We start from the raw sequence: 27261 nt of genomic DNA, 5'->3' as shown, positions 1-27261 counted from the left end.
AAGATCTTCAGGAGCAGGGGAAGGTTGGATGATTAGTGATTCTAAAGGAAAGAATGAAAAAAAAACATGTTATACTTACCTGCTCTGTGCAGCACGGTTCTCTTCTTTTTTGGGTCTTCCCTCCTGCCAAGTGCCCCCAATAGCAAGCCTCACGAGCTGTGCTGTGTGTGTGTGTGTCCATTCACACACAGACCATGGCTAGGCCCTGCACCTCATTGGCTCACTGGCTGTGATTGATATCAGCAGGAGCCAATGGCTGCTATGCAAGCTAATGAGGCAAGAGAGACCGAGGAGAGCCACTGCTCTTATGCACATCTCTGGATCAAGATGGGGCTTGGGTAAGTGTAAGAGGGAGCTGAGGGGGGGGGGGTTGTGTTAAGAGCTGCACCCAGAAGGTAAAAAACTAAGCTTTCATAACCACTTTAAGGTTTCCAAAAAGAAAGCAGCACAAGGGACACTTTGGACTAATAGTCATGTCCCTTGAGCTGATTTTCATCTGGTTCAGCATGACAAAGACTGTTGATTTTTGCTGCTCAATCAGCTCTGCTAGCTATAGCCGGCACCACTGATCAGTGTTCTGACAGTGGGGAAGTCTCCCCACTTGTCAGAATACACAGGTGTGACGGACGGATTCCTCCATCCATCTCATGTGTGTGGATGGGGGGAGTTAAATCCTATTTTTTTTTTTCTCCATAATCCTCCATGGGCTGCCTTGGGCTTTAATAAATCATGTCTTTACTCAGTGGCAGACATGTCACATGGAAAAATACTGTCAGTGGGAAAACAAGTCACTTCAGAGACTGAATAGGAAATCCCTTCACGACTACGTGTTTTTGCAAACAAAAAGATGACAGCTTGGAGATAGAACTTTAGCTGCTTTGGAGTGCTTTGCACATTTCATATTAGGGCTGCAACTAACGATTATTTTCATAAGCGATTCGTTGGCCGATTTATTGTTTTGATTAATCAATTAATAACCTTAAAAGTGTGGTGTATAATTTAGTTAATATGTAAAGTTTAAAAAAGGCAATTTATTCTTAAATATAAGTATATAGTAAATTCCGCGCTTAGGATAATAGGTTGCAGCCTCCCCTAATAGGTTCCCAAGGGAACTTACAAGAGTTAAAAAAAAAAAAAAAAAAAGTGGGGTGATGGCGCTACCCTATGTGGCACTAAGTGGTGGTAAGGAAGTAGTGTAGGATAATTAGACTGTACTCCTTAAACCTGACGTAAAAGAATATATATATATATATATATATATATATATATATATATATATATATATATATATATATATATATATATATATATATATATAAAAAAATAACAATGTGTGTAGTCCCAAAAATGTGATATGAAAGTGGACATTTAGAAGATGTTTCAAACCATACACAAAAGAAAAAGATAATAATTACTAGACCAATAGGCATGTAGAAAATGCCTAATAGGTGATTATGTGTTTGGAGTGTGTCTGAATAAGGCTAGGATGCAACTCAGAAAGTGAGATGCATATCCACCCTCATCCATCCGCTTATTTACTTAGCGCTCACACTGATTAGTGTGGATATTTTTGCACTTTATATACATCCACTTATCACGTTATAGGTAACGGATTGGTTTATTTAATTATTGTTTCAACTTTAGTCTTTGGGTTGGACGGATGAGGGTGGTATGCATTTCTACATACCTATTGGTCTAGTAATTAATATTTTTTTTCTTTTGTGTATGGTTTGAAACATCTTCTAGATGTCCACTTTCATGTCACATTTTTTGGGACTACACACATTGTTCTATATATATATATATTCTTTTACGTCAGGTTTAAGGAGTACAGTCTAATTATCCTACACTACTTCCTTACCACCACTTAGTGCCATATGGGGTAGCGCCATCACCCCACTTTTTTTATTATTCTTAAATACCTCTGCAGTGGTAAATATAAATAACCAACTATATTAAGGAGCAAAATCTCTAATCCACTCTGAGAATAACAGGCAGAAGCGATATACAGTATATACCTATTAGAGGTTGAATCTGGTAAATATCAGACTCAGATCAGTTTTTTTTTTATTCAAAGAAAAAAAAAAAGTTAGACTGTTTTGCCGATTTTCAAACAGAACTGTAATATATTATATGCTGGCCATACAAAAACAGTGTCATCCTTCAAATAAAAATGTCATTTTAAGAACGTTCGTTCGTTAGTGGGGGTCAAATCAAGGTTCGTTTTCAACCACAGTGATGGGAATATTTAAAAATAGAAAACTTCTTGGTCAAACGAATTTTTAGACAGTGTATGTGGTTTTCGTTCAGAAATTGCATTACTTTTAAAAGCAAGTGACATTTTCAAACAAAATTCTTTAATTCAGCGAATGTAAAAATATTTTTCGTATGAATTTTCTTGTCTGAAAATTGATCCTTGTGGCCAGCATAATGCTCGGTACACACCTATGCAGTTTGCTTTTGATTTGATCTGTTTCTGCAGTGTTTTTGTTGTGCGTTTTGATTTTTGTGCACGTGGTTTTGCTGCGTTTTTTTTTTTAATTTTTTGTATTTATTTTTTGGCCAATTTGTTGGGCAGATTAAAAAACAAATTACTGCAAAAATGCCTTATATGCTTTTCTTCAGCTTCTCCATTGAAGTATATTGAACCAAAAAAAGCACCGTTGTGTGTTGAAAAGAGTCCCTGACCCTTTCCAAATGCGTAGCAGCTGAAAAAAGCATAGATGTTAAAGTGTAAGTGTCCCATAGGAAACCATGTAAATGAACTGTAGTGGGTTACTGCAAAAAGCACCAAAAAACACGTGTGATCCAGGCCCAACACATTTAGTATGGTAACATAATCGGGGTAAAAAAAAAACTAAAATTAGGCCTTTATAGTACAAAAAGAGCAAATAATCGCTACCGCAAGGGTTTTTTTTTTTTTACTGTGGAACAGTGAAAGTAATATTCAAAGTAGCGATTATTTGCTCTTTTTGTACTATAAAGGGCTATTTTTTTTTTTACCCCATTATGTTACTGCCCGATTAATCGATTACTATTTTCGTAATCTATTAATTTCATAATCGATTCATTGTTTCGGGCCTATTTCACATACAAGTATGCTTTTATTGGGGCACTTGGTGATGGTGACAGGAGGAAGGGCAGGATGTTTGGTCAGATAGTCTGCTGTCATCTACTGTTTATGGCCAACACAAAGTGAATTCTTTCAACTTTCACACAATACGCTTTGATCTGAACCTACAACAAACACACCTGTGCTTTGTACTGTGAATTGTACATAAGACATTCTCTCTAGTTACCTTTCTGATTTTAATTTTACATGAACTTTGAAATTGCTATAGATTTCTAATACAGTATATATCTGTATCTCCAGTTTTTCTCTGGCATGCTGATCTACATTCAGTGTGAAATGCTGATTGCACATGGCAGGCTCTGTTCTCACTGTATTTTAATTAGGACATGTTTTTTTCCCAAAGCCAGTAGTACTGTTATTGTGGTTTTTATCAGTGCCCATTTCGAAAGTATGATAACTATATTAGCAAAAGTTCATTATATCATAGGTGCGTGGTTGTAACACATTTTATTATTATTATTATTATTATTATTCAGGATTTATATAGCGCCAACAGTTTATGCAGCGCTTTACAATATAAAAGGGAGACAATACAGTTATAATATAATACAATACAATAGGATTAAGAGGGCCCTGCTCAGAAGAGCTTACAATCTAATAACATTTCTTTTCTATTTTTTTTTTTTTTAAATCTGATTTGGTTTCCACAAATGTCTAACTAAAGTAGGTAAAGAGAACCTATCAATAACCTTTCAGGTTTGCGTTGATCATTTCCTGACATGTCACAGTTTGCAACTACACAATACAGCTGTGCCTTTTTAAAATAACTCCCTGAACTCAGGTCAAGTGATGTTGCCTAGGCTGTGAGGTGCAGTCTAGGGCAGGGATATGCAATTAGCGGACCTCCATCTGTTGCAAAACTACAAGTCCCATCATGCCTCTGTCTCTGGGTGTCATGCCTGTGGCTGTCAGAATCTTCCTATGCCTCATGGGACTTATAGTTCTGCAGCAGCTGAAGGTCCGCTAATTGCATATCCCTGCTCTAGGGAAATGACATCAGTTTTCTGCAGGCAGATTAGAGCTGCACAATTAATCGTTAAAAAATCATGAATTCGATTCACCCCCTCTGACATCTCTCCTGCTGAGTTTGCCGATTCTTTCATATAAACAAGTGGAGAGACTTTATCTGCTCACTGACTGCCGGTTTACACAGGGGCAACACGACTTGCAGGCCGACTCAGAGGCGACCTGCACACGACTTCAGCGGCGACTTGAGTCGCTCCTATTAGAACGGTTCCGTAGTACAGAACGGGGCGCAACTTGTCAGGCAGCTAGGTCTCCTGACAAGTCACGCCTGTGTGAACCTGGGCTCAGCTGTCAAAAGAGAGCACCTGGGCAGTCTGCCAAGTCTTTAACTTGAAACATTGTAACTAAGCTTCCTTCTTAGATCAAAGGGATATAACTTCTGTGTAAATAAATAATCAGGAAAGCCTGCCAAGTTTTCAACAACCTGTAAATGCAGGAAGTTTAACCACTTAAAGTCTAAATCTTTTTCTGACACTTCTTTCTTAAGTTAAAATCAATATTTTTTTGCTAGAAAATTACTTGGAACCCCAAACATTATATATATTTTAGCAGAGACCCTAGGGAATAAAATGGCAATCGCTGCCATACATTACATAACACAAACATTATGCATATCTTATGTCACACTGTATTTGCCCAGCGGTCTTTCAAATGCAATTTTTTGGGAAAAAATACACTTCAATGAATAAACAAAAAAAAACAAAAAAACAAAACAGTAAAGTTAGCCCAATTTTTATTTTTTTTTGTTTTAATGTGAAAGATGATGTTATGCCGCGAGAATCGTGAGAGAATCGTTATCTATCTTCTAAGCCAAAAAATCGTGATTCTCATTTTAGCCAGAATCGTGCAGCTCTAAGGAGATGAAGGCATTCCTATAGGTCAGCTGGCCATACACTGATTTAGGGCCCGATCACACCAATTGCGCTGCAGGAAACTCACATTCACCACACAGAAACGCGCTGCTCTCATTAGTTGCATGTGGGTGCCATTATTGTTAATGGTACCCTAAACACATCTAGCAAGTGTGTGCATTCGGCAGCCCATTGAAATGAATTGGCTGTAAAGAAAAAAAAAAAAGGTGCTGTGTGGAAATGTGCACTTTCTGGTGTGAACCAACCATGAAATTTGTCCTGTTCAGCAGGAATCGGCTGAATTTCAATCCAGTTTCTGGCTATCCCTGCTCAACAGAAGTTGATTTTTGACTTTTGTTGAAGGGACATGTTGGAGAATTGTTCTTGGTAAGAAGCTGCATTTGCTGACCAGTGTATTCTGACTGCAGTGGATGCCGGGGAAGGTGGGGGAGGAGCCAATTGCCTTTCAATATCCATGGATTCCAGGAAGTGTGGATGTATAGGAGCTAGGTATACTGTGTTATTTTAAAGCGTTATTGTCTGTCTGAGGAGAGGGGAGCGTTAGACCCCACACACACTTTGATTTTCTGCAGATTTTTGTCTTCAGATTTACCAAAACCATATAATATGAGGTCAAACCTTAAGGCTACTTTCACACTGGGGCGGGCTTCGGTGGTAAAACGCTGCTATTTTTAGTGGCGCTTTACCGTCACTGTTCGGCCGCTAGCGGGGCACTTTTAACTCCCCCACTAGCGACCGAAAAAGGGTTAAAACCGCTGCTGCATCTGTGCTTTGCCGGCGCTGCCCCATTGATTTCAATAGGCAGGGGCGCTTTAGGAGTACTGCAAAGATGCTGCTTGCAGGACTTTTTTTTTTTTTTAACGTCCTGCAAGCGCACCGCTCCAGTGTGAAAGCACTTGGGCTTTCACACTGGAGAGACAGGAGAGGCTCTTTACAGGCGCTATTTTTAGCGTTGTAGCACCTGTAAAGTGACTCGGTGTGAAAGTAGCCTAATGCCACGTACACACGATCGGACTTTACGGCAGACTTGGTCCGGTGGACCGGACTCCATCAGATAATTCGATCGTTTGTGGGCTCCAGCGGACTTTTTTTCCCCAAAAGTTCGACGGACCTAGAAATGAAACACGTTTCAAATCTTTCCGATGGACTCGAGTCCGGTCGAAAAGTCCGCTCATCTGTATGCTAGTCTGATGGACAAAAACCGGGCAGCTGTTGGCTACTGGCTATGAACTTCCTTGTTTTAGTCCAGTCGTACGTCATCACGTACGAATCCGTCGGACCTTGTGTGTCTCCAAGGCCATCCATTTGTAATTCCGGCGCACCTACGCTACAAAGTCCGTCGTAAAGATTGTCGGCTCAAGTCTGCCGTAAAGTCTGCTCATGTGTACGCGGCATAAGAGTTTCAATTTGTATGCAATCAGGCAGGCCCTTGCATTACACGGTTTTGGTAAATCTGACGACAAAAATCTGCAGAAAATCTAATTGTGTGTATGGGGCCTTAGATGTACTAGCAGATTTCATTACATTAACAAATTGAAGCCATACTCCAGCCCACACTTTATAAGCCACTTTTTTCCTTTTGGGGTAAAGATTTTACATAGAGCAGTGGTCATCAACTCCTGTCCTCAGGACCCACTAACAGGCCAGGTTTGCAGGATAACTGAAATACATCACAGGTGATATCAGTGATTGCAGTATTCTAGTCTGCATCTCCCCAAGGTAATACATAAAACCTGGCCTGTTAGTGGGTCCTGAGGACAGGGTTGATGATCACTGACATAGATGATCATTGTAAGCAACCCTTTCAGTGTTAGGTGGTTTGTCTCCTCTCCTAACTGATACATCTGCAAGACTGCTTGTTCTTTTGAAAAACAGACTTACTGGCTGGATCACCAGATAAAAAAAAATCAAAAAACGAAAAAAAAAATAGAAAGCCATTAAAAAAAGAAAACTAATGCAGCCACCACATCTAAGAATTGGTAAGCTGCAATATAATGTTTGCTTTTGGGTTTAATACTGCTTTAAAATGACTTCCACAACATCTTTCATGAGATTTTCTGCTTTAATTTTCGAGCTTTCCTTGTGGAGCCTGGCTGTCCACTCACTTCCAGTTCTAGCGCTTTTTCTCTGTGGTGAAATCCTTAGACTTTTATAGGGGGCATTTACTTGAGTTCCAACAGACCGCCAGGACCTGAAAGCAGTATTAAACTCAAAAGCAAACATTTTATTATATTGTGTATACACTAATGTATTACACACAACTTATTCTTATTCATTACAGGTACTTATACAGTGCCGTCGATTTGCAGTGCTTCACGTATATACATTGTACATTCACATCAGTCCCTGCCCTCAAGGAGCTTACATGTCCCTAACTAACATTCATACATACACATACTAGGGCCAGTTTAGACAGGAGCCAATTAACCTACCAGCATGTCTAAATTGGTAAACTTATTACACATTGTAACCAATCACTGTGTCTGTTGACACATTAGGATTATAGTGATTATCCTGTTAGTGGGATGAAGGAGTTAATCAAATGATTAGTGTTTCCTGGCCAATCCCCATTGTACCTTCAGTATAAAGTAACTTTACACTGATAGTTGTCCAAGCCTGTTTTATATAACTGCTGGAAAATGGTTGTCAGATTTATCTTGAATCTCCCAAAGCAGACATTCCAATACCTTTATTAAATACCACATTGTATTCTATGAGCTGTCCTCCAGGGCACAAGCTGAACAGAGGCCTTTTTTCTCCTATTAATGCAAAACTATAGTCACCTTTGATGTCTGGTTACTACCTTGCTAGAACATGGTGACCCAACCTTCATCCAGGTTCAGTGTGTAGCTCGGTGTACAACGTAAAGGAGATTGTGAACAGGCAGGTAAGCATCCTTTATTGCAGGAGATAGATAGTGGGGAGCATTTACTAAAAGTGGAGAGTGCAAAATCTGGTGCAGCTTTGCACAGAAACCAATCCGCTTCCAGGTTTTAGGGTACGTTCACATTGAACACTGGTTTGAGATTGTGCAAGTTCAGCTAAACTTGCACAATTTTAAACCCACATTTCAGTGTGAGTTCGGGGGGCGATTTGAAAGACATCTGTGCGTGTTCATTGAAATCTCCCCCAAAGTTGCCAAAAGTAGTACAGGAACTACTTCTGGAAATTGGTGCGGCGCCGCAAAGTCAGCATGGCACCGATGGGGACCGTGCCATTGCCGGAAATAGGCTGTGATTTGGCATGCGAATATACATGTACAATGGCATGTCAAATCGCGCCGATGGGAACAGGGGCTTATTGTCAAAGCTTCATTGAACAAGCTGAAGTTAGAAGCTGATTTGCTACCATGGCTGCACAGCTGCACCAGATTTTGCACACTCCAATTTTAGTAAACCTGCCCCAATGTCTCTTCTGCAGCAATAATACTTCCATTTCACACTCTTTGATTTTTTTTATTTTTTTTTATTCCACTTTAAAACTCGTCTCTGGGGAAAATACTATTTCCCCCCCCCCCCCCCTCCTTCCCCATTGCTAGTGTAATTTAAAAAAAAATAATTATTTACTTTTAATAAATCCACTCTTGGTTTACTTCCTTCTGTTGTCCACATCTCTGTATGCGTGATGACATTTCCTATTGGCTGTCCACTTATTGGTTATTTTTTATTGTTTTGTGATTTTGTTGGCCATATTCTTTCAATGTTAAACCTACCACAGAATTATAAGCTGGTGAAGCTATAAGGATATACAGAATGAATTAGTGTATTTGTTCTCGCTTTTAAGAAGTCTGTTGTTGCCGTGCAACCCTTTTGACATCACTGGTGCTTAGCTCTGTGCTGTGGCCATGACTTCCACTCCCATGAGCCATAGTGACGTCATTGCAGCTCGTCCATTCAAGCGGCTGCAAGTCTCTCATAATGGGCTGGTATGCATACTAGCACATTATGCCTTTACCTTGCAGGGAGATTGTGTTTTTTTTTTTTTTTTTTTTTTTTTCTAGAGTTTACTATAATGCTTTAAGCTTCCAACACAAACTTATGCAAAAAAAAAAAAAAAAACAAAAAAAAAAAAAAAAACACTAAAAGGGATACAAACTGCTATAGGGCTATACTGCTAGGACTCAATTACCATAGCACCTAGTATATTTGCATGTGTATTGCAGGTTCAGTGTGCTCTCATTTTATTAATTTTAATGGATAAATGCTGGATATTTAAAATTTTGCATGTAGAACTTTTTCTCATCCATTACATCACTGTGTACTGGTGAAAACTTTTCTATAGAAAAATGTATTTTCTTTTGGCAATGTTTTTTTTTTTTTTCTGTGCTGGAAAACACGTCCGAATGAACTGGCATTTAGAGAACAATCTCTGACACAATAGATGATTAACCTGAAAAGCTGCATTCTACAGAAATGCCTTTGTTATCCAAGAGGGATATTTATAGAAGTAGAGTAGAGCCACTTTAAATCTTTCTTTAGCTATTTCTGTTTTAATTTCCAAGTTTGAGTCCTGACCTCGCTGGACAGGTTTTTCTGTGGGTTAATGTTTCACAATTGTTTGAACACACCTAGTAGATTATAATCCTTAAGCCTGTGTTCACACTATTGCGAACACCGACATCGCATGTGTTTTTCACTGCATTGCTGTACCGATCACATGCGATGTCTGTGCAAATGCGAATGTAGCCATACAGTTAAATGGCTGAAATCGCATTGGATTTGCATGAAAAAGGTACAGGAACCTATTTTTCCCCTGCACTGGAATCGATTGCATGGGTTCATACCCATGCGATCCGATTTCTGTGCGAATTCACAGTTCGCATTGTGAACCGATCTGGGGTTGTCATTAACTTTTGTATTGACACCCGCAGCGGTTCGCAGAGGGCAGTGTGAACTGCCTGCGAGGGAGATGCGATGGTTCCCGCATCACAATAGTGTGAACCCAGGCTTAATCTTAAGATCCTATTTCTTGGGAAACAGGGTTTTATACTGCAGAAATTAGGGCCCCTGTTGGGCTTTTTGTTTGTGTGTGTGTGTGTGTGTGTGTGTGTGTGTGTGTGTATGTGTATGTTAGTGTGTGGGGATAGAGATGGATGGGTAAATGCCTGTCCATTTTTTTTATCCAATCCGCCAGACAGATGAAAAATAGGGTTTCCATCCATCTGGATTAAGCGGATTGGATGTCAGCGGACATGTCACCGATGACATCTGTCGCTCCATAGAAGTACATGGAGCGTCCGTTCAGGTCCACCTAAAAAACTGACAGGCGTAGCCTTTCTGGTTCCATTTTTCATGCTGCTTTCCTCTTGCTGTCTCCTCCTAGTCCCTTTCCCCCACCGTGCTTGACTGTAGGAATAGTGCTCTTGGAGTCATAGTAAGCATTTTTCTTCCTCCTATATATTTTTTTTTCCTTTTTTTTAAAAGCACCTTTGGGTGCTTCCGTATAGGTTAGCACCAAACGGGTGCCTTCCTTGACATAGAAGTGTGACCTTGGGGTCTATATACGAAAGTAATCAAGAGTTACACAATTTCAATTTTCTTTAATCAGGTTTACCTGTAGGAAAAATGAATATCTCCTAAACCGACACGGTTTAGGAGATATTCACCCTGCATGCAACTGCTGATGTCAGCGGCGCCTGCTCTCTGAAGGCCCGGAACTCCAGAGCTTCTTGCTGGAACGGAGGGCTCCCGCACGCTAGAGCTTCGCGTTTCTGGCTAAAATGAGAATCGTGAATTTTTTTGCTTAGAAGATAGATCACGATTCTCTCACGGTTCTCGCGGCGTAACATCATCTTTCACATTAAAACAAAAAAAATTGGGCTAACTTTACTGTTTTTTTTTTTTTTCATTGAAGTGTATTTTTTTCCCAAAAAATTGCATTTAAAGACCGCTGGGCAAATACAGTGTGACATAAAATATTGCAGCGATTGCCATTTTATTCCCTAGGGTCTCTGCTAAAATATATATATAATGTTTGGGGGTTCCAAGTAATTTTCTAGCAAAAAATATTCATTTTAACTTAAGTAAGAAGTGTCAGAAAAAGATTTAGACTTTAAGTGGTTAAACTTCCTGCATTTACAGGTTGTTGAAAACTTGGCAGGCTGCCTGGATTTATTTATTTACTCAGAAGTTATATCCCTTTTGATCTAAGAAGAATCTAAGAAGGAAGCTTAGTTACAATGTTTAAAGCTAAAGACTTGGCAGACTGCCCGCGAGCAGATAAAGTCTCTCCACTTGTTTATAAGAAAGAATTGGCAACCTCTGCAGGAGAGATCATCAGGGGAGGTGAATCGAGCTCACAATTTTTTAACGATTAATTGTGCAGTTCTACCGCGCATGCACAGGAATGACATCATCGCGGCTCCGGCCACTCACAGTGCTGGAGCCCACGAACCTGGAAGAAATGCAAAGGGAACATGTCAGCCCCCTCAGCAGTGACTGGGTGCTGCTGCGGGGGATTTGTTCTAAGCTAAGTACAGTTGTGCTAATGAGATTACATACCCTGGCAGAATTTAAGATTTCTTGGCCATTTTTCAGAGAATATGAATAACACTAAAACTTTTCTTTCACTCATGGTTAGTGTTTGGCTGAAGCCATTTACTATCAATCGACTGTGTTTACTCTTTTTAAATCGTATTCACAACAGAAACTACCCAAATTACCCTGATCAAAAGTTTACATATCCCGGTTCTTAATATCGTGTATTGCCTCCTTTAACATCAATGACAGCTTGAAGTGTTTTGTGGTACTCCCAGTTCCTGTAAATTCTTGGGCTGTCTTGCATGAACTGCACGTTTGAGATCTCCCCAGAGGGGCTCAATGACATTTAGGTCAGAAGACTGAGATGGCCACTCCAGAACCTTCACTTTATTCTGCTGTAGCCAATAACTTCGTAGCCAAATCGACTTGGCCTTGTGCTTCGGATCATTGTCATGTTGGAATGTCCAAGTACGTCCCATGCACAGCTTCCTGGCTGATGAATGCAAACGTTCCTCCGGTATTTTTTGATAACATAATGCATTCATCTTGCCATCAATTTTGACAAAATTTCCTGTGCCTTTTGTAGCGCACACATCCCCAAAACAACATCAGCGATCTACCTTCGTGTTTCACAGTAGGAATGGTGTACCTTTCATCATATGCCTTGTTGACTTGACTCTAAATGAAGCATTTATAGTTGAGGCCAAAAAGCTCAATTTTTGGTCTCATCACTCCAAATTACTTTGTGCCAGAAGGTTTGAGGCTTGTCTCTGTGCTTTTTGGCTCATCATAAGCCGGATACTTTGTGGCATTTGCATAGTAATGGCTTTCTTCTGGCAAATCGATCATGCAGCCCATGTTTCTTCAAGTGCCTCCTTATTGTGCATCTTGAGACAGCCACACCACATGTTTTCAGAGAGTCCTGTATTTCACCTGAAGTAATTTGTGGGTTTTTCTTTGGACCCCAAACTATTTTCCTGGCAGTTGTGGCTGTAATATCAGTTGGTCTACCTGACCGTGGTTTGGTTTCAACAGAACCCCTAATTTTCCACTTCTTGATTAGAGTTTGAACACTGCTGATTGGCATTCTCAATTCCTTGGATATCTTTTTATATCCCTTTCCTGTTTTTTATACATTTCAACTACCTTTTCCCACAGATCCTTTGACAATTCTTTTGCTTTCCCCATGACTCAGAATCTAGAAACATCAGTGCAGCACTGGATGAAAGATGCAAGGGTCTGTCAGGAGTCCAGAAACTCATTGACTTTTTATACACACACACTAATTACAAGCAAACAGATCACAGGTGCGGATGGGTTACCTTTTTTAATAGCCATTCAAACCCCTTTGTGTCAACTTGTGTGCATGTTATCAGGCCAAAATTGCCAGGATATGTAATCTTTTGATCAGGGTCATTTGGGTAGTTTCGATTATGATTTAAAAAGAGTAAACACAGTTGATTGATAATAAATGGCTTCAGCCAAACACTAGCCATGAGTAACAGAAAAATGTTTGTGTTATCAATTATATTCTCTGAAAAATGGCTGAGAAATTATAAATTCTGCCAGGGTATGTAAACTTATGAGCACAACTGTATTTCAGTATGTGATGCATACTAGCACATTATACCATTTTTTGTCCTGCAGGTTGTTTTATTTATTTATTTTTTTCTCAGTGGTTTACTACCACTTTTAAAGTGGTTGTAAACCCTCACATCTACCCAGTGAAGTGAACAGCCTCAGATGATACAGAGATGAAACAGATCCTCCTACAAAAGTTTTACATGTATATCTGCATGTCTTTAGCTTTCTGCATTCTTTAGAAAGTGCACATCTTGTCAATCTGGGCATGCACTGTGTGTGAGCTGATTGGAGGAAAGGAGCACCTACCCCCCCCCCCCCCCCCCCCCCCCAATCCTTGTAAGCAGAGGAATCAAACTTGCAGAGCTTTGCTGTGAATAGACAAGTTCTCTGCTTATCTATCTCTAAGCTACCTCCCCCAAATTAATTTCCAGATGCATTATGGTCTGTGTTGGAAAGCTTGTCAGAAGTTATTCTGCTGTTAACAGAGGAACAGAGCAGCAGAAAGACTCAGGGCTTTGGAGAGAGATAAGTAAACACTGCAGATATATGTGCTCAGGTCAGATTTCATGAATGGGGTTTACAGCCACTTTAACTTTGCCTTTATTTTTGTACTCAGTTAAAAGTCAATTCAAGATATGGACTTTATTGCATTGTTACATTGGTTCAGCATATGAAATGCATGTGAGACTGCTGGGGAAGTGGAGGCTCACTGTGGTAGTCACTGCAACTACTGTGATCGCTGGACTCCATGGGGAGGCGTTGTTCGTTTTGGCAAGGGTGCCATTCACAGAACACTTTTCATACTTGTAAATGAATGCAGTGCATTCAGTGATTGGATGAGGGGGAAAGGCGGGGCAGTGACATATTGCTAAACGAATTAGCTTTGCAAATTTTTTTTTTTTTTTAATAAACTCTTTTGCCTTGAGTAAGAATATTTCCCAAAACGTCTTTCAGGACAGCACGTGAGAGATCATGGCTCCCCCAACAGGAAACGCCTCATCAATCAAAGGAGGCCTCCACGCAGCTTCCTTCAGTTTTTATTTAGTGTTTCCTCCAGCTGGAAGAACGTCTGGTGGGAGCCATGATCACTGAGGGCTTTCATGGGAGACCAAAGGTTTCTCACCTGTTTTTTCTTTTAGGAGAGTGATCCTCCCACTTGCCACTTGATGGATGGTCCCATGGGCTCCCTCTCCCTATTCCGGGCTCTGGGAGAGCCTTCCTGCCTGTGAGCGTTGCCCATTTTTTTTCACCTATTGGGCGGTGTGTGGAAGCCCCCGTTGGCTGCCTGCATCTCGGGACAACTGCAATGCAAAGCTGAGCAGCTTCCAATGTTCTGGTGGCCGAGGACAGTCCTCGGCCATGTCCTGTGCAGTGCACAGGAAGAGGCGGCACTTCCGGGTCAAGCCGCCGCGTCCTTTCTGGCCGCAAAGCGCACGGGGAGAGGGCAGGGTCACCTGGTGCTCTTAAGACTTCCGGTTTCGGGTCGGCCCCCCAGTGAGAGCTCTCCCTAGTAAATGTAGCGCAGTGGCTAGTGGGTTAGCATTTCTGCCTAACAGGGGACTCTAAAGTGGTGGTGGTGGCTTGCTTGGGCACAGGGAAGTAAGTTTCTAGTGCACCTGGGGGTTTTGGACTTTTCAGCGTGGTTCCTTTTGTTATTTTTCTTCTGTTTGTCCAGGCCAAAAGCTCTGTTCAACCAGTCAAGAGAGCGTGTCCTGTTTGCAAAGAAAAATTAAGCGAAGCCTGGACAAAGACTCTTTGTGCAGATTGTATCTCCAATTTAGTCAAGGAGAAGTCTCCATCAAATTGTGGCAATCTGCTTACAGCCATTAAGGATGAGCTCCTGGCCACCTCTCAAGCTTTCAGATCAAACCTGAGATTAGAGCCAAGACCCTCAGGGGAACCTAGGGCTCCACAGCTAACTTCAGAATCCCAAGGGGTTTCTCTGATACAGGTGGGTGGTCCAACCTCCCAGGATACTTCCCAAGAACCTGCTTTCCCCACTCCAGATGGGACAGATTCTGAAGAGGAGGAGAATGAAGCAGATGCCACCTCTAAGTACCAGTTGTCATCAGAAGAGGTAGGAGGACTCTTAAAAGTAATCCACGCTACCTTGGGGATAGAGGAGTAGAAGGAGCTCTCCCTGCATGACCGTATGTACACAGGTCTAGGAGACTCCAAAGGCTGCCCTTTTCCGATCCATTCAATAATCGCAGATATGATTAAAAAAGAATGGCTGGAACCGGAGGAGCTGCCTTTCTTTTCTCGGGCCCACAAAAGATTCCCGTTCAAGGAAAATCCTGACTATCTGGAACAAAGTTCCAAAACTGGATTCCGCTTTCTTGCAGGTTTTAAGTTCACTTACCTTGATTTTGAAGACATGGGCACACTAAAGGAGCCCATGGATAAGAGGATGGACCTGCTTCTTTAAAGAGCCTGGCAATTGGTTATGACCAATCTGAAGCCAGCAATGGCAACAACATGTGTTGCTAGGAATTTAGAGCACTGGATTAACCAGATGAAGTCCAATGTTACTGCAGATTCCCCGAAATGGGAGCTTTTGGACACCTTTACAACCTTATCTGCAGTAGTGTCATACATTGTGGATGCCTCCACAGAGTCCATACGCATGTCGGCTAAGTCCGCAGCACTAAAAAACTCTGCTAGGAGGGCCTTATGGCTAGAAACCTGAACCGGGAACGCAGCATCAAACAGGTTGTGAGGGATTTGCTGTTTGGTTCAGAACTAGAATCTATTCTTGACCGAACAGATAAAAAGAAATAGTTTCCGGTCAAGAAGAAGCAGGTGCAGACTCATAAGTGAGTTGTGGTTTTTTTTTTTTTTGTTTTTGTTTTTTTTGTCCTCAGAAAGGACAGCCCGAAAGTAAAACACAGGGAAAAAGGAAGCCATGGTCTTTCCAAAAGCCCAAAGGTAGGAGTGGAGTGCTCTTCAATCCTCCTATGACTCACGGAAAGTGTCGCAGTGACTCCTTCTTCCTCCCAGTCGAAGGAAGGCTCCAGGAGTTTCTTCCACAGAGAAGAGGCATTACACCAAACCAGTTTATTCTAAACATGCTCTCCTCGGGATATGTGATCAAATTTACAGAAGAACCTCCAAAAAGATTTTTGGTGACAAACGCCCCAAGGGATCCAGCCAAGGCTCTCGCCATGAAGTCCCTAATTCAGGAACTGAGATCTCAGAAATTAAAGCGTTTGTAAAGGTGTTTTTTTTTTTTTTTAAAAATAACAAACATGTTATACTTACCTTCACTGTGCAGCTCGTTCTGCACAGAGTGGCCCCGAACCTGGTCTTCTGGGGTCCCTCGGCGGCTGTTTCAGCTCCTCCCCGCAAGCATTCACCACCTTAATGCGAGCTCCCTCGCACGGTGGTGAGTGCTTGCGGGCGCGCTCCCGTGATACAGCCGGCGGCTATAGCCGCTCGCTGTATCACTCGGCCCCGCCCCCCCGGCGCGCCGCGTCATCGGATGTGATTGACAGCAGCGCGAGCCAATGGCTGCGCTGCTTTCAATCCATCCACTGCAGCCAATCAGCGGCCAGGGTGAGCGGAGGAACAGATGTCGGGAACGCGAAGCTGACTTTCGAGGCGTCAGGTAAGTAAAACGGGGGGCCTGGGGGCGGCGGTTCTGTCAGAAGTTTTTTCACCTTAATGCATAGAATGCATTAAGGTGAAAAAATTTTTACCTTTACAACCCCTTTAATTGGTTCCTGTCCCTACAAGGGAGTTCCTCCGAGGTTTCTACTCGCACGTATTCCTTGTTCAGAAGCCCTCAGGAAAGTTCCGTCTCATCCTAAATCTCAAAGTGCTAAAATCGATTGGTAGAATATAGAAGATTTCGGATGGATTCCATTTTCTCTGTAAAAAACCTCCTGAACCAAGGGTGTTACATGGCATCAATAGACTTACAGGATGCCTACCTCCACATACCTATTGCCGCCAGGTCCCAAAAATATCTGAGGTTGGCATTGAAAGTAGGGAAGAAGGTGGTACACCTGCAGTTCAGAGCACTCCTATTTGGCCTGTCACTGTCCCCAAGAGTGTTCACAAAGGTAATGGCTGAAGTATTGGCACCTTTGCGTCTAGAAGGAATCTCAGTGATTCCTTATCTGGACAACCTGTTTGTTGCTCAAACCAAGGAAAAGCTTCAGCAGAACTTGGACAGAGCTCGTACCCACCTAGAGTCCATAGGATGGATCTTAAACCTCCAGAAGTCGAATCTGATTCCCTCGCAGAAGGTGTTATTCTTGGGGTATCGTATCAACTCAGTGGAGCAAAAGATCTTTCTTCCAGAAGAAAAGGAGAAAAAGCTGGTGGAAGTAGTGTCCTTGTTGCAGTTAAGTCAGCTCCTGTCCATCGGGAAGATCATGCCAGCATTGGGAAGCCTGACCTCTTCCATACCTGCAATTTAATGGGCAAGACTTCACTTTAGACCCCCGCAAGGTTTCTTGTTAAGTCTGGGATCACGAGCAAGATTCACTAGTGAGGATCCCTACCTCGGTGAAGAAGTCCTTGGTGTAAGAACCAGACAAAGTTTTCAACAGGTCTGTTATGGTCCTTCCCGGTCCAAGTAATAACAATGGATGCCAGCTCCTGGGGTTGGGGGGCTCACATGAGCGGTTGATGGGCTTGTGGTCCTCAAGAGAAGCAGTAAGCTCCTTGAATTGGAGGGAACTAAAAGCAATAGAAATGGCATTACTGACGTTGGAGAAGTGCGGGGACTTCACATACAAGTCCTGTCGGACAACGCCACGGCGGTGGCCTACAGAAACAGACGGGGGCCTTAGAAGCAGAGCTTTTCAGTGACTAGCAGGAAGTATTCTAAGATGCGCAAAGCTCCATAATCTTTCCTTGTCTGCGGTCCATCTAAAGGACTCTAAACAGGGTAGCGGACTGCCTCAGCAGAATACGGGTGTATGAAGCAGAGTGGTGATTGAACCTGGAAATCTTCCATACGATCGTAAAGAAATGGGGCCAGCCAAATGTGGATCTCTTTGTGACTCAGGAAAATGCAGAGGTGTTTTTTTTTCTCCCTGAACAGAACTGAGCCATCACTGGGGTTAGATGCTCCTGCGCACAGCTGGAAGTTTCACCTCTGTTATGCCCCCCCCCTTCTCCTTTTTCAGCTTATCCCTCGGGACATAAGGAAAATCCAGAAGGAGGATACAACCGTAATCCTCATCACTCTTGGTGCTAGAGAGCTTGGTTTTTATCCCTTCTCCAGGTGCAACTCGAACCATATTGGCACCTTCCGTTGAGATAAGACCTGTGGATACAAGGTCCCTTACTTCACCAGGAAGTAGCAAAGCTAAAGTTCACAGCTTGGCTTCTGAAGAGCAGCTCTTGAGGAAGGAGGGATTTTCAGATAGGTTGGTTGCTACCCTCCTATCTAGCAGAAAGCGTGTTACCAGAGCAATTTATTCCAAAGTCTGGAAAGTTTTTAACTCCTGGTGCACTGTGTCCGGCAGATCCTTAAAAGAGATTTATTCTATTCTGGAATTCCTGCAGGAAGGAGCGAATAAGGGCTTGGCAGTCTGTACCCTCAAAGTTCAGGTTGCCACACTGGGGGTATTTTTGGAGAAATCCATCTCGTCAGAACTCCTAGTGATCAGATTCTTCAAGGCCCTCACCTGGTCCAGACCGGTAGTGATCTGAAGCCATCCAAAGTGGGACTTATTGGTTGTTCTACAAGCCCTGACCATTTGAACCTATTAATTTAGCCTCCCTGAGACTGATTACATTAAAAACATTTTTTTAGTGGCTACAGCGACAGAATTAGTGAGCTTCAAGCCTTGTCAATCAGGGAGCCATATTATTATTATTATTATTATTATTATTATTATTATTATTATTATTATTATTATTATTTTTTTTTTTCAGACAGAATTGTTCTGAAGACAGATCCTAATTGTTTTACTGAAAGTCTCTTTGGTCCAAAATCGAGCTGAGGAGATTATACTGCCTACGTTTTGCTGTAATCCATCAGGAAAGAAGAAAGGATTCCATACCTTGGATGTTAAGAGAGCAGTCTTAAGTTACCTTGAAGCCACTAAAGACTTAAGGTGTTCAGATGCATTATTTGTTTCATATGCTGGTAGTAAGAAAGGAAGCCAAGCTACCAGAGGAAACATTGCCAGATGGTTGAGAATGGCTATCACAGAGGGCTATTCCCTTTCAGGCCAAGAGAGTCCAGTTGGGATTCGGGCTCATTCTACAAGAGCTTTGGCGGTGAGTTGGGCAGACAAAGCTGGTGCCCCACCCTCCGAACAGATCTGTAAAGCAGCTACGTGGACGAGCCTGATGACCTTTGCCCGTCATAGGTTAGACATCCTGATGGCTGGGGACCAGGCTCTCGGAAGGCTTGCAGGCTGTTGTCCCACCCTAAATGGGGTAAGTCTCGATTTGTCCTCTCGGGTGCTGTCCTGAAAGACGTTTTGGGAAAATTCAAGTTAGACTTACCAGTAACTTGTTTTCCAATAGTCTTTCAGGACAGCAATAACCCGCCCTCTTCCTTATCTTTATTTATTTTTGCCGTTTACTAAGGATTAACTATGGCATATGTTTCAGCCAAGGCTGGAGGTTCTCTACAAACAACTGAAGGAAACTACATGGAGGCCTCCTGTTAAAGCTTTGATGAGGTGTTTCCTGTTGGGGGAGGAGCCATGATTTCTCAGGTGCTGTCCTGAAATACTACTGAAAAACAAGTTAACTCGAATTTCTTGTATTGTTTTTTTTTGTTTTTTTTCTTTCCTCCCTGTGACCATTTAAATTTTATGTGCATTCTTCCTTACCTTGCGCAATTTCTTTTTAATTTTTTTTCAAGGCCAGTCACCTAATCTGCAGTGTGTGTGTGTGTGTGTGTGTGTGTGTGTGTGTATATATGTGTATGTATATGTATGTATGTATGTATGTATGTATGTATGTATGTATGTATGTATATATGTGTATATATATATATATATATATATATATATATATATATATATATATATATATATAATTATTAGGTTATATTGACTATTTGTTGCTGTCATCCTTTTAATTGCAGACATTTCTTCAATTTTGCAGGCTCAGCTTGTAGATTTTAAATCGGAGCTGACGGAGGTTCAAGCAGAGAAGGCAGTGTTGGAGAAAGAGGTGCATGATCAGTTGCTTCAGCTCCATGCAGTGCAATTACAGCTGCATTCCAAGACAGGACAAAATGTGGATTCCGGAGCCATCAAAGCCAAACTGGTAAGATGTAATCTCACATTAGTTTTTGAACAACCCTATTTAAGAAAAAAGACAGGTCAGTTCAACTTACAATGATATTTAAATTTCACATGCTGGCAGTGGCAATTTATACTACACACTATCTGACTTTCCATATTTTTTGAAGATCACTGTGCTTAGTCCACTGCTCCGATGCTTACAAAGGTAAAGAGGTGCCATTTTCACCAAATTCATTCATCTTAAAATGTACACAATGCCATTTTGTTCATGGATATATTAGGGAAGCGGTAAACGTTTGTGGTTCTTTTTGCATGTGCGCCCTATTGGGGAAATTTCCCTTCACTTCGGTGCTGTAGCCACAACAGGAAGTAATAGGAAATCTTTAAAGTGTAGGCAATACCCTAACTGAAACAATTGTATTTGCTGGAATATTGACTATCTATTAATCTTATGGTCACTGTCGGTTTTAGTGATAATGGTCATCAGAAGAAAGAGACTAAATCTCCCGAACAGGGACAAAAACAGCAAGAAAAACCTTTACAGGGACTCTATCCCCTCTCCATCTAAAACTGGAATTACAGGGGCTCTATCCCCTCTCCATCTAAAACTGGAAAAAACATTTGGGTTTTAGATTCACTTATATAGAAGATAGTGCGTTAAAGTGATACTAATCAAACACTGTTTAATTTACACTGACCCTTCTATTTCTGTATGTTGATGGCACAGTTTATATTTTAATAAAAAAAAAAAACAATTCTGAGTACCTTTTTTCCAAATGAATATACCGCTGTCACTTGACCTAAATCCTTCTCAACCTGTCTGCAGGGAAATGTACACAGGAGGAGCTTATAGTCCTCTGCTGCTGGTCACGTTTAAAAAAAAAAAAAAAAAAAAAACAACCTTTGGAACGCAGAGTAAAAAATAATATCAATCTGTTTTAAATGGTCTTACCAATAAACATTTGAAATCAAATCTTTATTATTATTTGTTGGCAATAACATGGTGTGGGCTGATTCCTGTCAGTCACAGGCTGAGTCACACTTTTCCATTAATCTTAGAATAAGAGGGAGGTGAAGCCTCCATTAATCTACATGTAACATCCCACCCCCATTGTGCTTAGTTCGTTAGTGGGCATCGAAGAGGGAGGGAGGGAGTGAGTGGACTGTCATTTACCACTGTGTATATGCTCACATGTGTGACTCTATAGTCACATGGGCTGCTCGTTTGTGATTGTGAGGAAGTGCTCAGCATAGAAACTCACTGAAAACTGAGCATGTGCAGAGTTGCCACCACAGCTGTGAAATCCCTATCTGAGTTGGGGACATGAACAGAAGGTGGAAATAAAGAGCAGCAGGATCAGCATTTTTTTTTTGCAGAAAAAGAATCTCAGCGACTGAGTATGATGTGGGTTTAGTGACCCTTTTAAGTGTATATAAAACCATTTATTTAAAATTTTGTTTAGGATAGAGTGGTTTTTGAGTTTTTTTTTTTTTTTTTTTTTTTGTCTGGTTTTTATTGCTGTTCGTTTCACTGTCGGAGGTTCACCCTCTGTGTCCTGGTGACCATCGTCAAGAGGATGGAAAGTGACAGAAAATCACCAAAGAGGGTGAATTCTTCCAATAAGAGGCCTTTTTTTATTTGATATTTTTTCTGATGACTGTCTGAGATTTCTGTTTTGTTCTTTCTATTGTCTACGGGACAAGGAGTGAAGGCAATTCTCCCCAGTGGGATACATTTTGTCATTTAGTTGTGCGTTTGTTTTATTTTTGTGTTTTTGTTTTTTTTTTATTCAAAGTTTTGGGTTTTAGATGTACTTAAACGATGATATGAAAATCTGTTGGCACAGGCTTGTGGTCATATGGGGAATGATGAAAATACAAGCTGTTGGATGAGTTCTTGCCAGGCTCCAAGAGATATAAGAAGCTAGCTTTAGTTCTGAAATGTAAATTTTTAGTAGTGTAGGTTATCGGCGCTCTTTGCACAGGCAATTGCCTGCATGCATCGGATTCCTGCTGTAGCAGCCTTTAATGGCTAGAATAGCAGGACTATGTGAATATGTGACCAGACTTGGCTGTCCGTCCCTAACTGCAGGTGTGGCTACATGCAAACAGCGATGGCTGTTGTCAGCCTGTCATTGCTTTGTACAGGCTGAGCAGCTGCCACTATTTACATACACCTGTTTAATGTGCTGATTCTTGCCACTGGTATACAGTATTTACAGCTAATCTCCTGTGTGAAAGAGGGCCTAAAGGTTATATTAAAAGTAATTCTGAATAAAACATTTCACTCGTGATAACTAGGACTTGTTGTAAAGTTTAGTCTTATCTGTAACTGCTTTGGCATGTTGTATCCTGAAGTGAACTATGTGGCATTATGAATATGTGGTTACAGTGTGTATTGTTTTACAGTATATACCTTTTATCAGAGGTGCACCGAATGTAAATTTTGGTGCCGAAACTTCAGGATGCACTTCGCCAAAACCGAAAATGACAGTTGTTAAAAACAATATATATTTTTATATATAATTGTTTTGTATTCAACTTTTTAATTACGGTAATATCAATTTGTTATTGGCACCTTTTAGCTCAAGAAAAAGGCATGCCTTTTAAATTCTATTAATGTCTTCACACTGGTTCATTGTGCTTCTGTTGTGGTGTTAAAAATCTTGCTTGCTACATTTTTGGTAAAAAAAATGAGCCGGGGCCAAAAACGCACCTCCCCGGTGAAATGCATTGTAAACGCAGCAATAATGTACCAGCGTTACGTTTTCGATGTGGTTTTTGAGTCGCATGATCTATAAAAAAAACCCCACACCATAAATAAGCACAGTAAAATCACAGCAAAATCACGTACGTTTTCGGCACCTTTATCGGCAACTTTTTTCTCTATGGGCAAAATCACATTTATAAATATAAATTTTTTTTTTTTTTTGTCTTAATCTTTCTTTTTCTTACTCATATTTTATTTGCCTTCTCTGGTTTCTGCTTTCCCTCTCAGCATGCTAATATTTAAAGTGGAATCCACCCTTAAAAAAAAAAAAAAATTGCAGAAAAAAATACCTAAAAAAAAAATGGAGGGAAAAAACAAAAAAAAAACACAAATGTTTAACTTACAAATGGCTGTTGCTAGGCAGTCTTCCTAATCTGCCTCTTCCTATGCCACGGTGATCTTCAGTCTTCTCCTCCCCACATTATCTTCTGGTGAATGGGGCGCGGTGTGTTATGGGAACTGTGTGTGTCCCACAACATATCGCGTCCCATTCACAAAGCGCTGCGCGAGTCGCGCAGCTTCATGCGCAGTAGGAAACGGCGCATGTGCGGCCTCGGGTGGCCGACATCGCGGGCACCCAGGACAGGTAAGTGTGCTTATTTAAAGTCAGCAGCTACAGTGTTTGTAGCTGTTGACTTTAAATATTTTTTTTTCAAAGCCGGAATCCCACTTTAAATAAAACCTCTGAAGTTTCACTACATACCCAGTCACCACTAGGTGGGGCAATCAGGGTAGGGTGCATAGATTCCTGCAAACAATACAGCACCCTGCTTCAGTACCCCTCTTAAAAGCCTTCAGCCTTGATGCAAGCGGGCTTACTCTTGGGAGGAGTTATGCAAATATCAAACAAAATGCTTGGATGGGTGGATGTCATGTTCAAATGTACTTAGATCCAGTAAATGAAAGGACAGACCAGGGACCGTAAGACTGGGAAGGTAGAGGGCTAGATTTCCAGCCAGGAAATGAGGTGGGCTTTATCTGAATTGCTGCAGTTTCTAATGCACAATCTGAGCTCGTGCAGAGAGTGAAATGGGTACAAGTCATTTCAGTACAGGAAAGACGCCTGTACAGATGTACAACACTGATGGTAAGGCCAATGTTCAGCTTTCATTTTTATGTTCAGCTTAATGGCCATCAACTTGATTTATTTGCTTTGCTTTAATAATTTGGCTGATTTTAAACAGTTCAACTATTTTGTCAGACCTTTTCAGAGTTCTTTTTCGAATTCTCTATCCTGTTTTCCTAACAATGTCCAGCCTAACCAGAAATGTCTCTTTCTCCTCTTGCCTTAAGTCTGTCCCTACTCTGGAAGTCATGGTGAGTATGACACCGTTCTGTCACCATCTGTAGCACTAACTTCTTGTCTGACTTTTAGAATGTCTTGTATTTCTTATGTTTTTAAGTTTAGCTGTGCTAATCTTTAGTAAGGCCATCCCTCCACAAATATACAGTGCCTTGCAAAAGTATTCACCCCCCTTGGCTTTTTACCTGTTTTGTTACATTACAGCCTATAGTTCAATGTTTTTTTTTTAATCTGACTTATATGTGATGGATCAGAACACAATAGTCTAAGTTTGTGAAGTAAAATTTTAGAAAAATATATACATAAAACTATTTTTCAGAAATAAACTGATAATTGGCATGTGCGTATGTATTCACCCCCTTTGTTATGAAGCCCATACAAATCTCTGGTGCACCCAATTACCTTCAGAAGTCACATAATTAGTGAAATGATGTCCACCTGTGTGCAATCTAAGTGTCACATGATCTGTCATTACATATACACACCTTTTTGAAATGCCCCAGAGGCTGCACCACCTAAGGCACCACTAACCAAACGCTGCCATGAAGACCAAGGTTATAAAAAAAAAAAAAAAAAAAAAAAAAAAAAAAAATACAAATCTTTGATCCCTAGGAGCATCATCAAATCTATCATAACCAAATGGAAAGAACATGGCACAACAGCAAACCTGCCAAGAGACGGCCGCACACAAAAACTCACGGACCGGGCAAGGAGGGCATTAATCAGAGAGGGAGCACAGAGACCTAAGGTAACCCTGGAGGAGATGCAGAGTTCCACAGCAGAGACTGGAGTATCTGTACATAGGACGACAATAAGCCGTACGCTCCATAGAGCTTGGGATTATGGCAGAGTGGCCAGAAGAAAGCCATTACTTTCAGCAAAAAACAAAATGGCATGTTTTTGAGTTTGCAAAAAGGCATGTGGAAGATTCCCAAAATGTATGGAGGTAGGTGCTCTGGTCTGAGACTAAAATTGAAATTTTTGGCCATCAAAACGCTATGTCTGGCGCAAACCCAACACATCACATCACCCAAAGAACACCATCATGGTGCTGGCAGCATCATGCTGTGGAGATGTTTTTCAGCAGTCCTGACTGGGAAACTGGTCAGAGTTGAGGGAAAGATGGATGGTGCTAAATACAGGGATATTCTTGAGCAAAACCTGTACCACTCTGTGATTTGAGGTTAGGACAGACACCTTCCAGCAGGACAACGACCCCAAACACACTGCTAAAGCAACACTTGAGTGGTTTAAGGGGAAACCTGTAAATATGTTGGCATGGCCTAGTTAAAGCCCAGACCTCAATCCAATAGAAAATCTATGGTCAGACTTAGATTGCTGTTCACAGGCGCAAACCATCCAACTTGAAGGAGCTGGAGCAGTTTTGCAAGGAGGAATGGGCAAAAACCCTAGTGATAAGATGTGGCAAGCTCATAGTGACTTATCCAATGCGACTTGGAGCTGTGATAGCCGCAAAAGGTGGCTCTACAAAGTATTGACTTTAGGGGGGTGAATAGTTATGCACATTGACTTTTTCTGGTATTTTGTCCTATTTGTTGTTTGCTTCACATTTAAAAAAAAAAAATCTTCAAAGTTGTGGACATGTTCTGTAAACTAAATGATGCAAATCCTCAAACAATCCATGTTGATTCTAGGTTTGAGGCAACAAAACACGATAAATGCCAAGGGGGGGGGGGGGGGGTGTAAATACTTTTGCAGTATGTGTGTGTGTGTGTGTGTGTGTGTGTGTGTGTGTGTGTATGTATATATGTATATATATATATATATATATATATATATATATATATATATATATATATATATATTACACTAAAGGGGGCTATGTTACATTACTTGTAACTGTAACATCCCCCATGGACTTCTGTAGCTGCAGACAATGTGTAGCAATTAAGATTGAAAGATCCAATGTAGTCGTTCAAATCTTGGTGTCCGCTTTCTTCTCTCTCCCCTCTTCCTCTGCACCTGATGTTTTATATTTTAGATTAGACAGCTCACAGGCAGCAAAGTCACTCTGAGATAGGGCTGCCACATCATCCCTTTTAATCCAGGACACATATTAATTAAACATGTTCTTAGGCTGATTTAATGCAGATAAGGCACCAAGTGAGTTTAATTACCATCTTAATCAGCCACAGAGCCTGTGTAATTAATGTGTGTCCTGGATTAAAGGGATGATGTGGCAACCCTACTCTGAGAGGGAGGGAGGGACAAAGGGGGCTAATTTTAACCACTTCGGGACCACCCGCATTGCTCTGCAGACCGGTGGCTCATACAGAAACTGCAACTTACCTGTAAATCGCTCCCTGCTTTGGATTCAGAGCATGTGCGTACCCCCCCCCCCCCTTCCATCTACCAACAACTCCCGCTGTGATTGGATGGGATTTTGTCAGTGGGTCCAAGCCAATGATTCATGGCTGAGACCTGCTGATCGGTTGTGTCCAATCACAGCCCAGAGCCCTATTTTGACGCACAACACAGGGCTCTGTACAGAGAGAAAGATCTATGTTTGTTCTCCCTGCAAAACGGGAAGAAGGAGCAAATGGATTTTTTAATTAAAAAAACAGCACATATTAAGACTTGTTAGGCACTTAACCTCTTGATTACCCCCCACCCCTTCCCAGCAAGTGTCAATAGTACAGTGATTGTATTAAAACTGATCACTATATTAATGTCACTGGTGATGTCAGTTCCCACCCAGTGTCTGTTGGGGTCAGATTGCCCACCGCACCTAGTCCCACTAGGAGTGGCAGATAATAAAAAAAAAAAAAAAAAATATATATATATATATATATATATATATATATATATATATATATATATATATATATATATATATATATATATATATAT

The 27261-nt window shown here is 41.2% G+C and overlaps 1 protein-coding gene across 4 annotated transcripts in view; it reads left to right on the top strand.

The window, feature by feature from the left end:
* Nucleotides 1–27261, top strand: part of GOPC (golgi associated PDZ and coiled-coil motif containing) — a 67139-nt gene that overhangs the window by 9303 nt on the left and 30575 nt on the right. For 2 of the 4 annotated variants that reach the window (XM_073627148.1, XM_073627149.1), the window contains exons 2-3: nucleotides 20175–20339; nucleotides 24381–24404. In XM_073627148.1, the coding sequence (XP_073483249.1) occupies nucleotides 20175–20339; nucleotides 24381–24404 (189 nt within the window). The remainder of the gene's footprint in view (nucleotides 1–20174; nucleotides 20340–24380; nucleotides 24405–27261) is intronic. The other 2 variants (XM_073627152.1, XM_073627151.1) reach the window with 1 other exon arrangement.

The sequence above is a fragment of the Aquarana catesbeiana genome, linkage group LG04 (genome assembly GCF_042186555.1).
Source record: "Aquarana catesbeiana isolate 2022-GZ linkage group LG04, ASM4218655v1, whole genome shotgun sequence".
Classification (NCBI taxonomy): Eukaryota; Metazoa; Chordata; class Amphibia; order Anura; family Ranidae; genus Aquarana; species Aquarana catesbeiana.
Note: the sequence above shows the minus strand (reverse complement) of the source record. Positions and strands in the feature narration are given on the sequence as shown.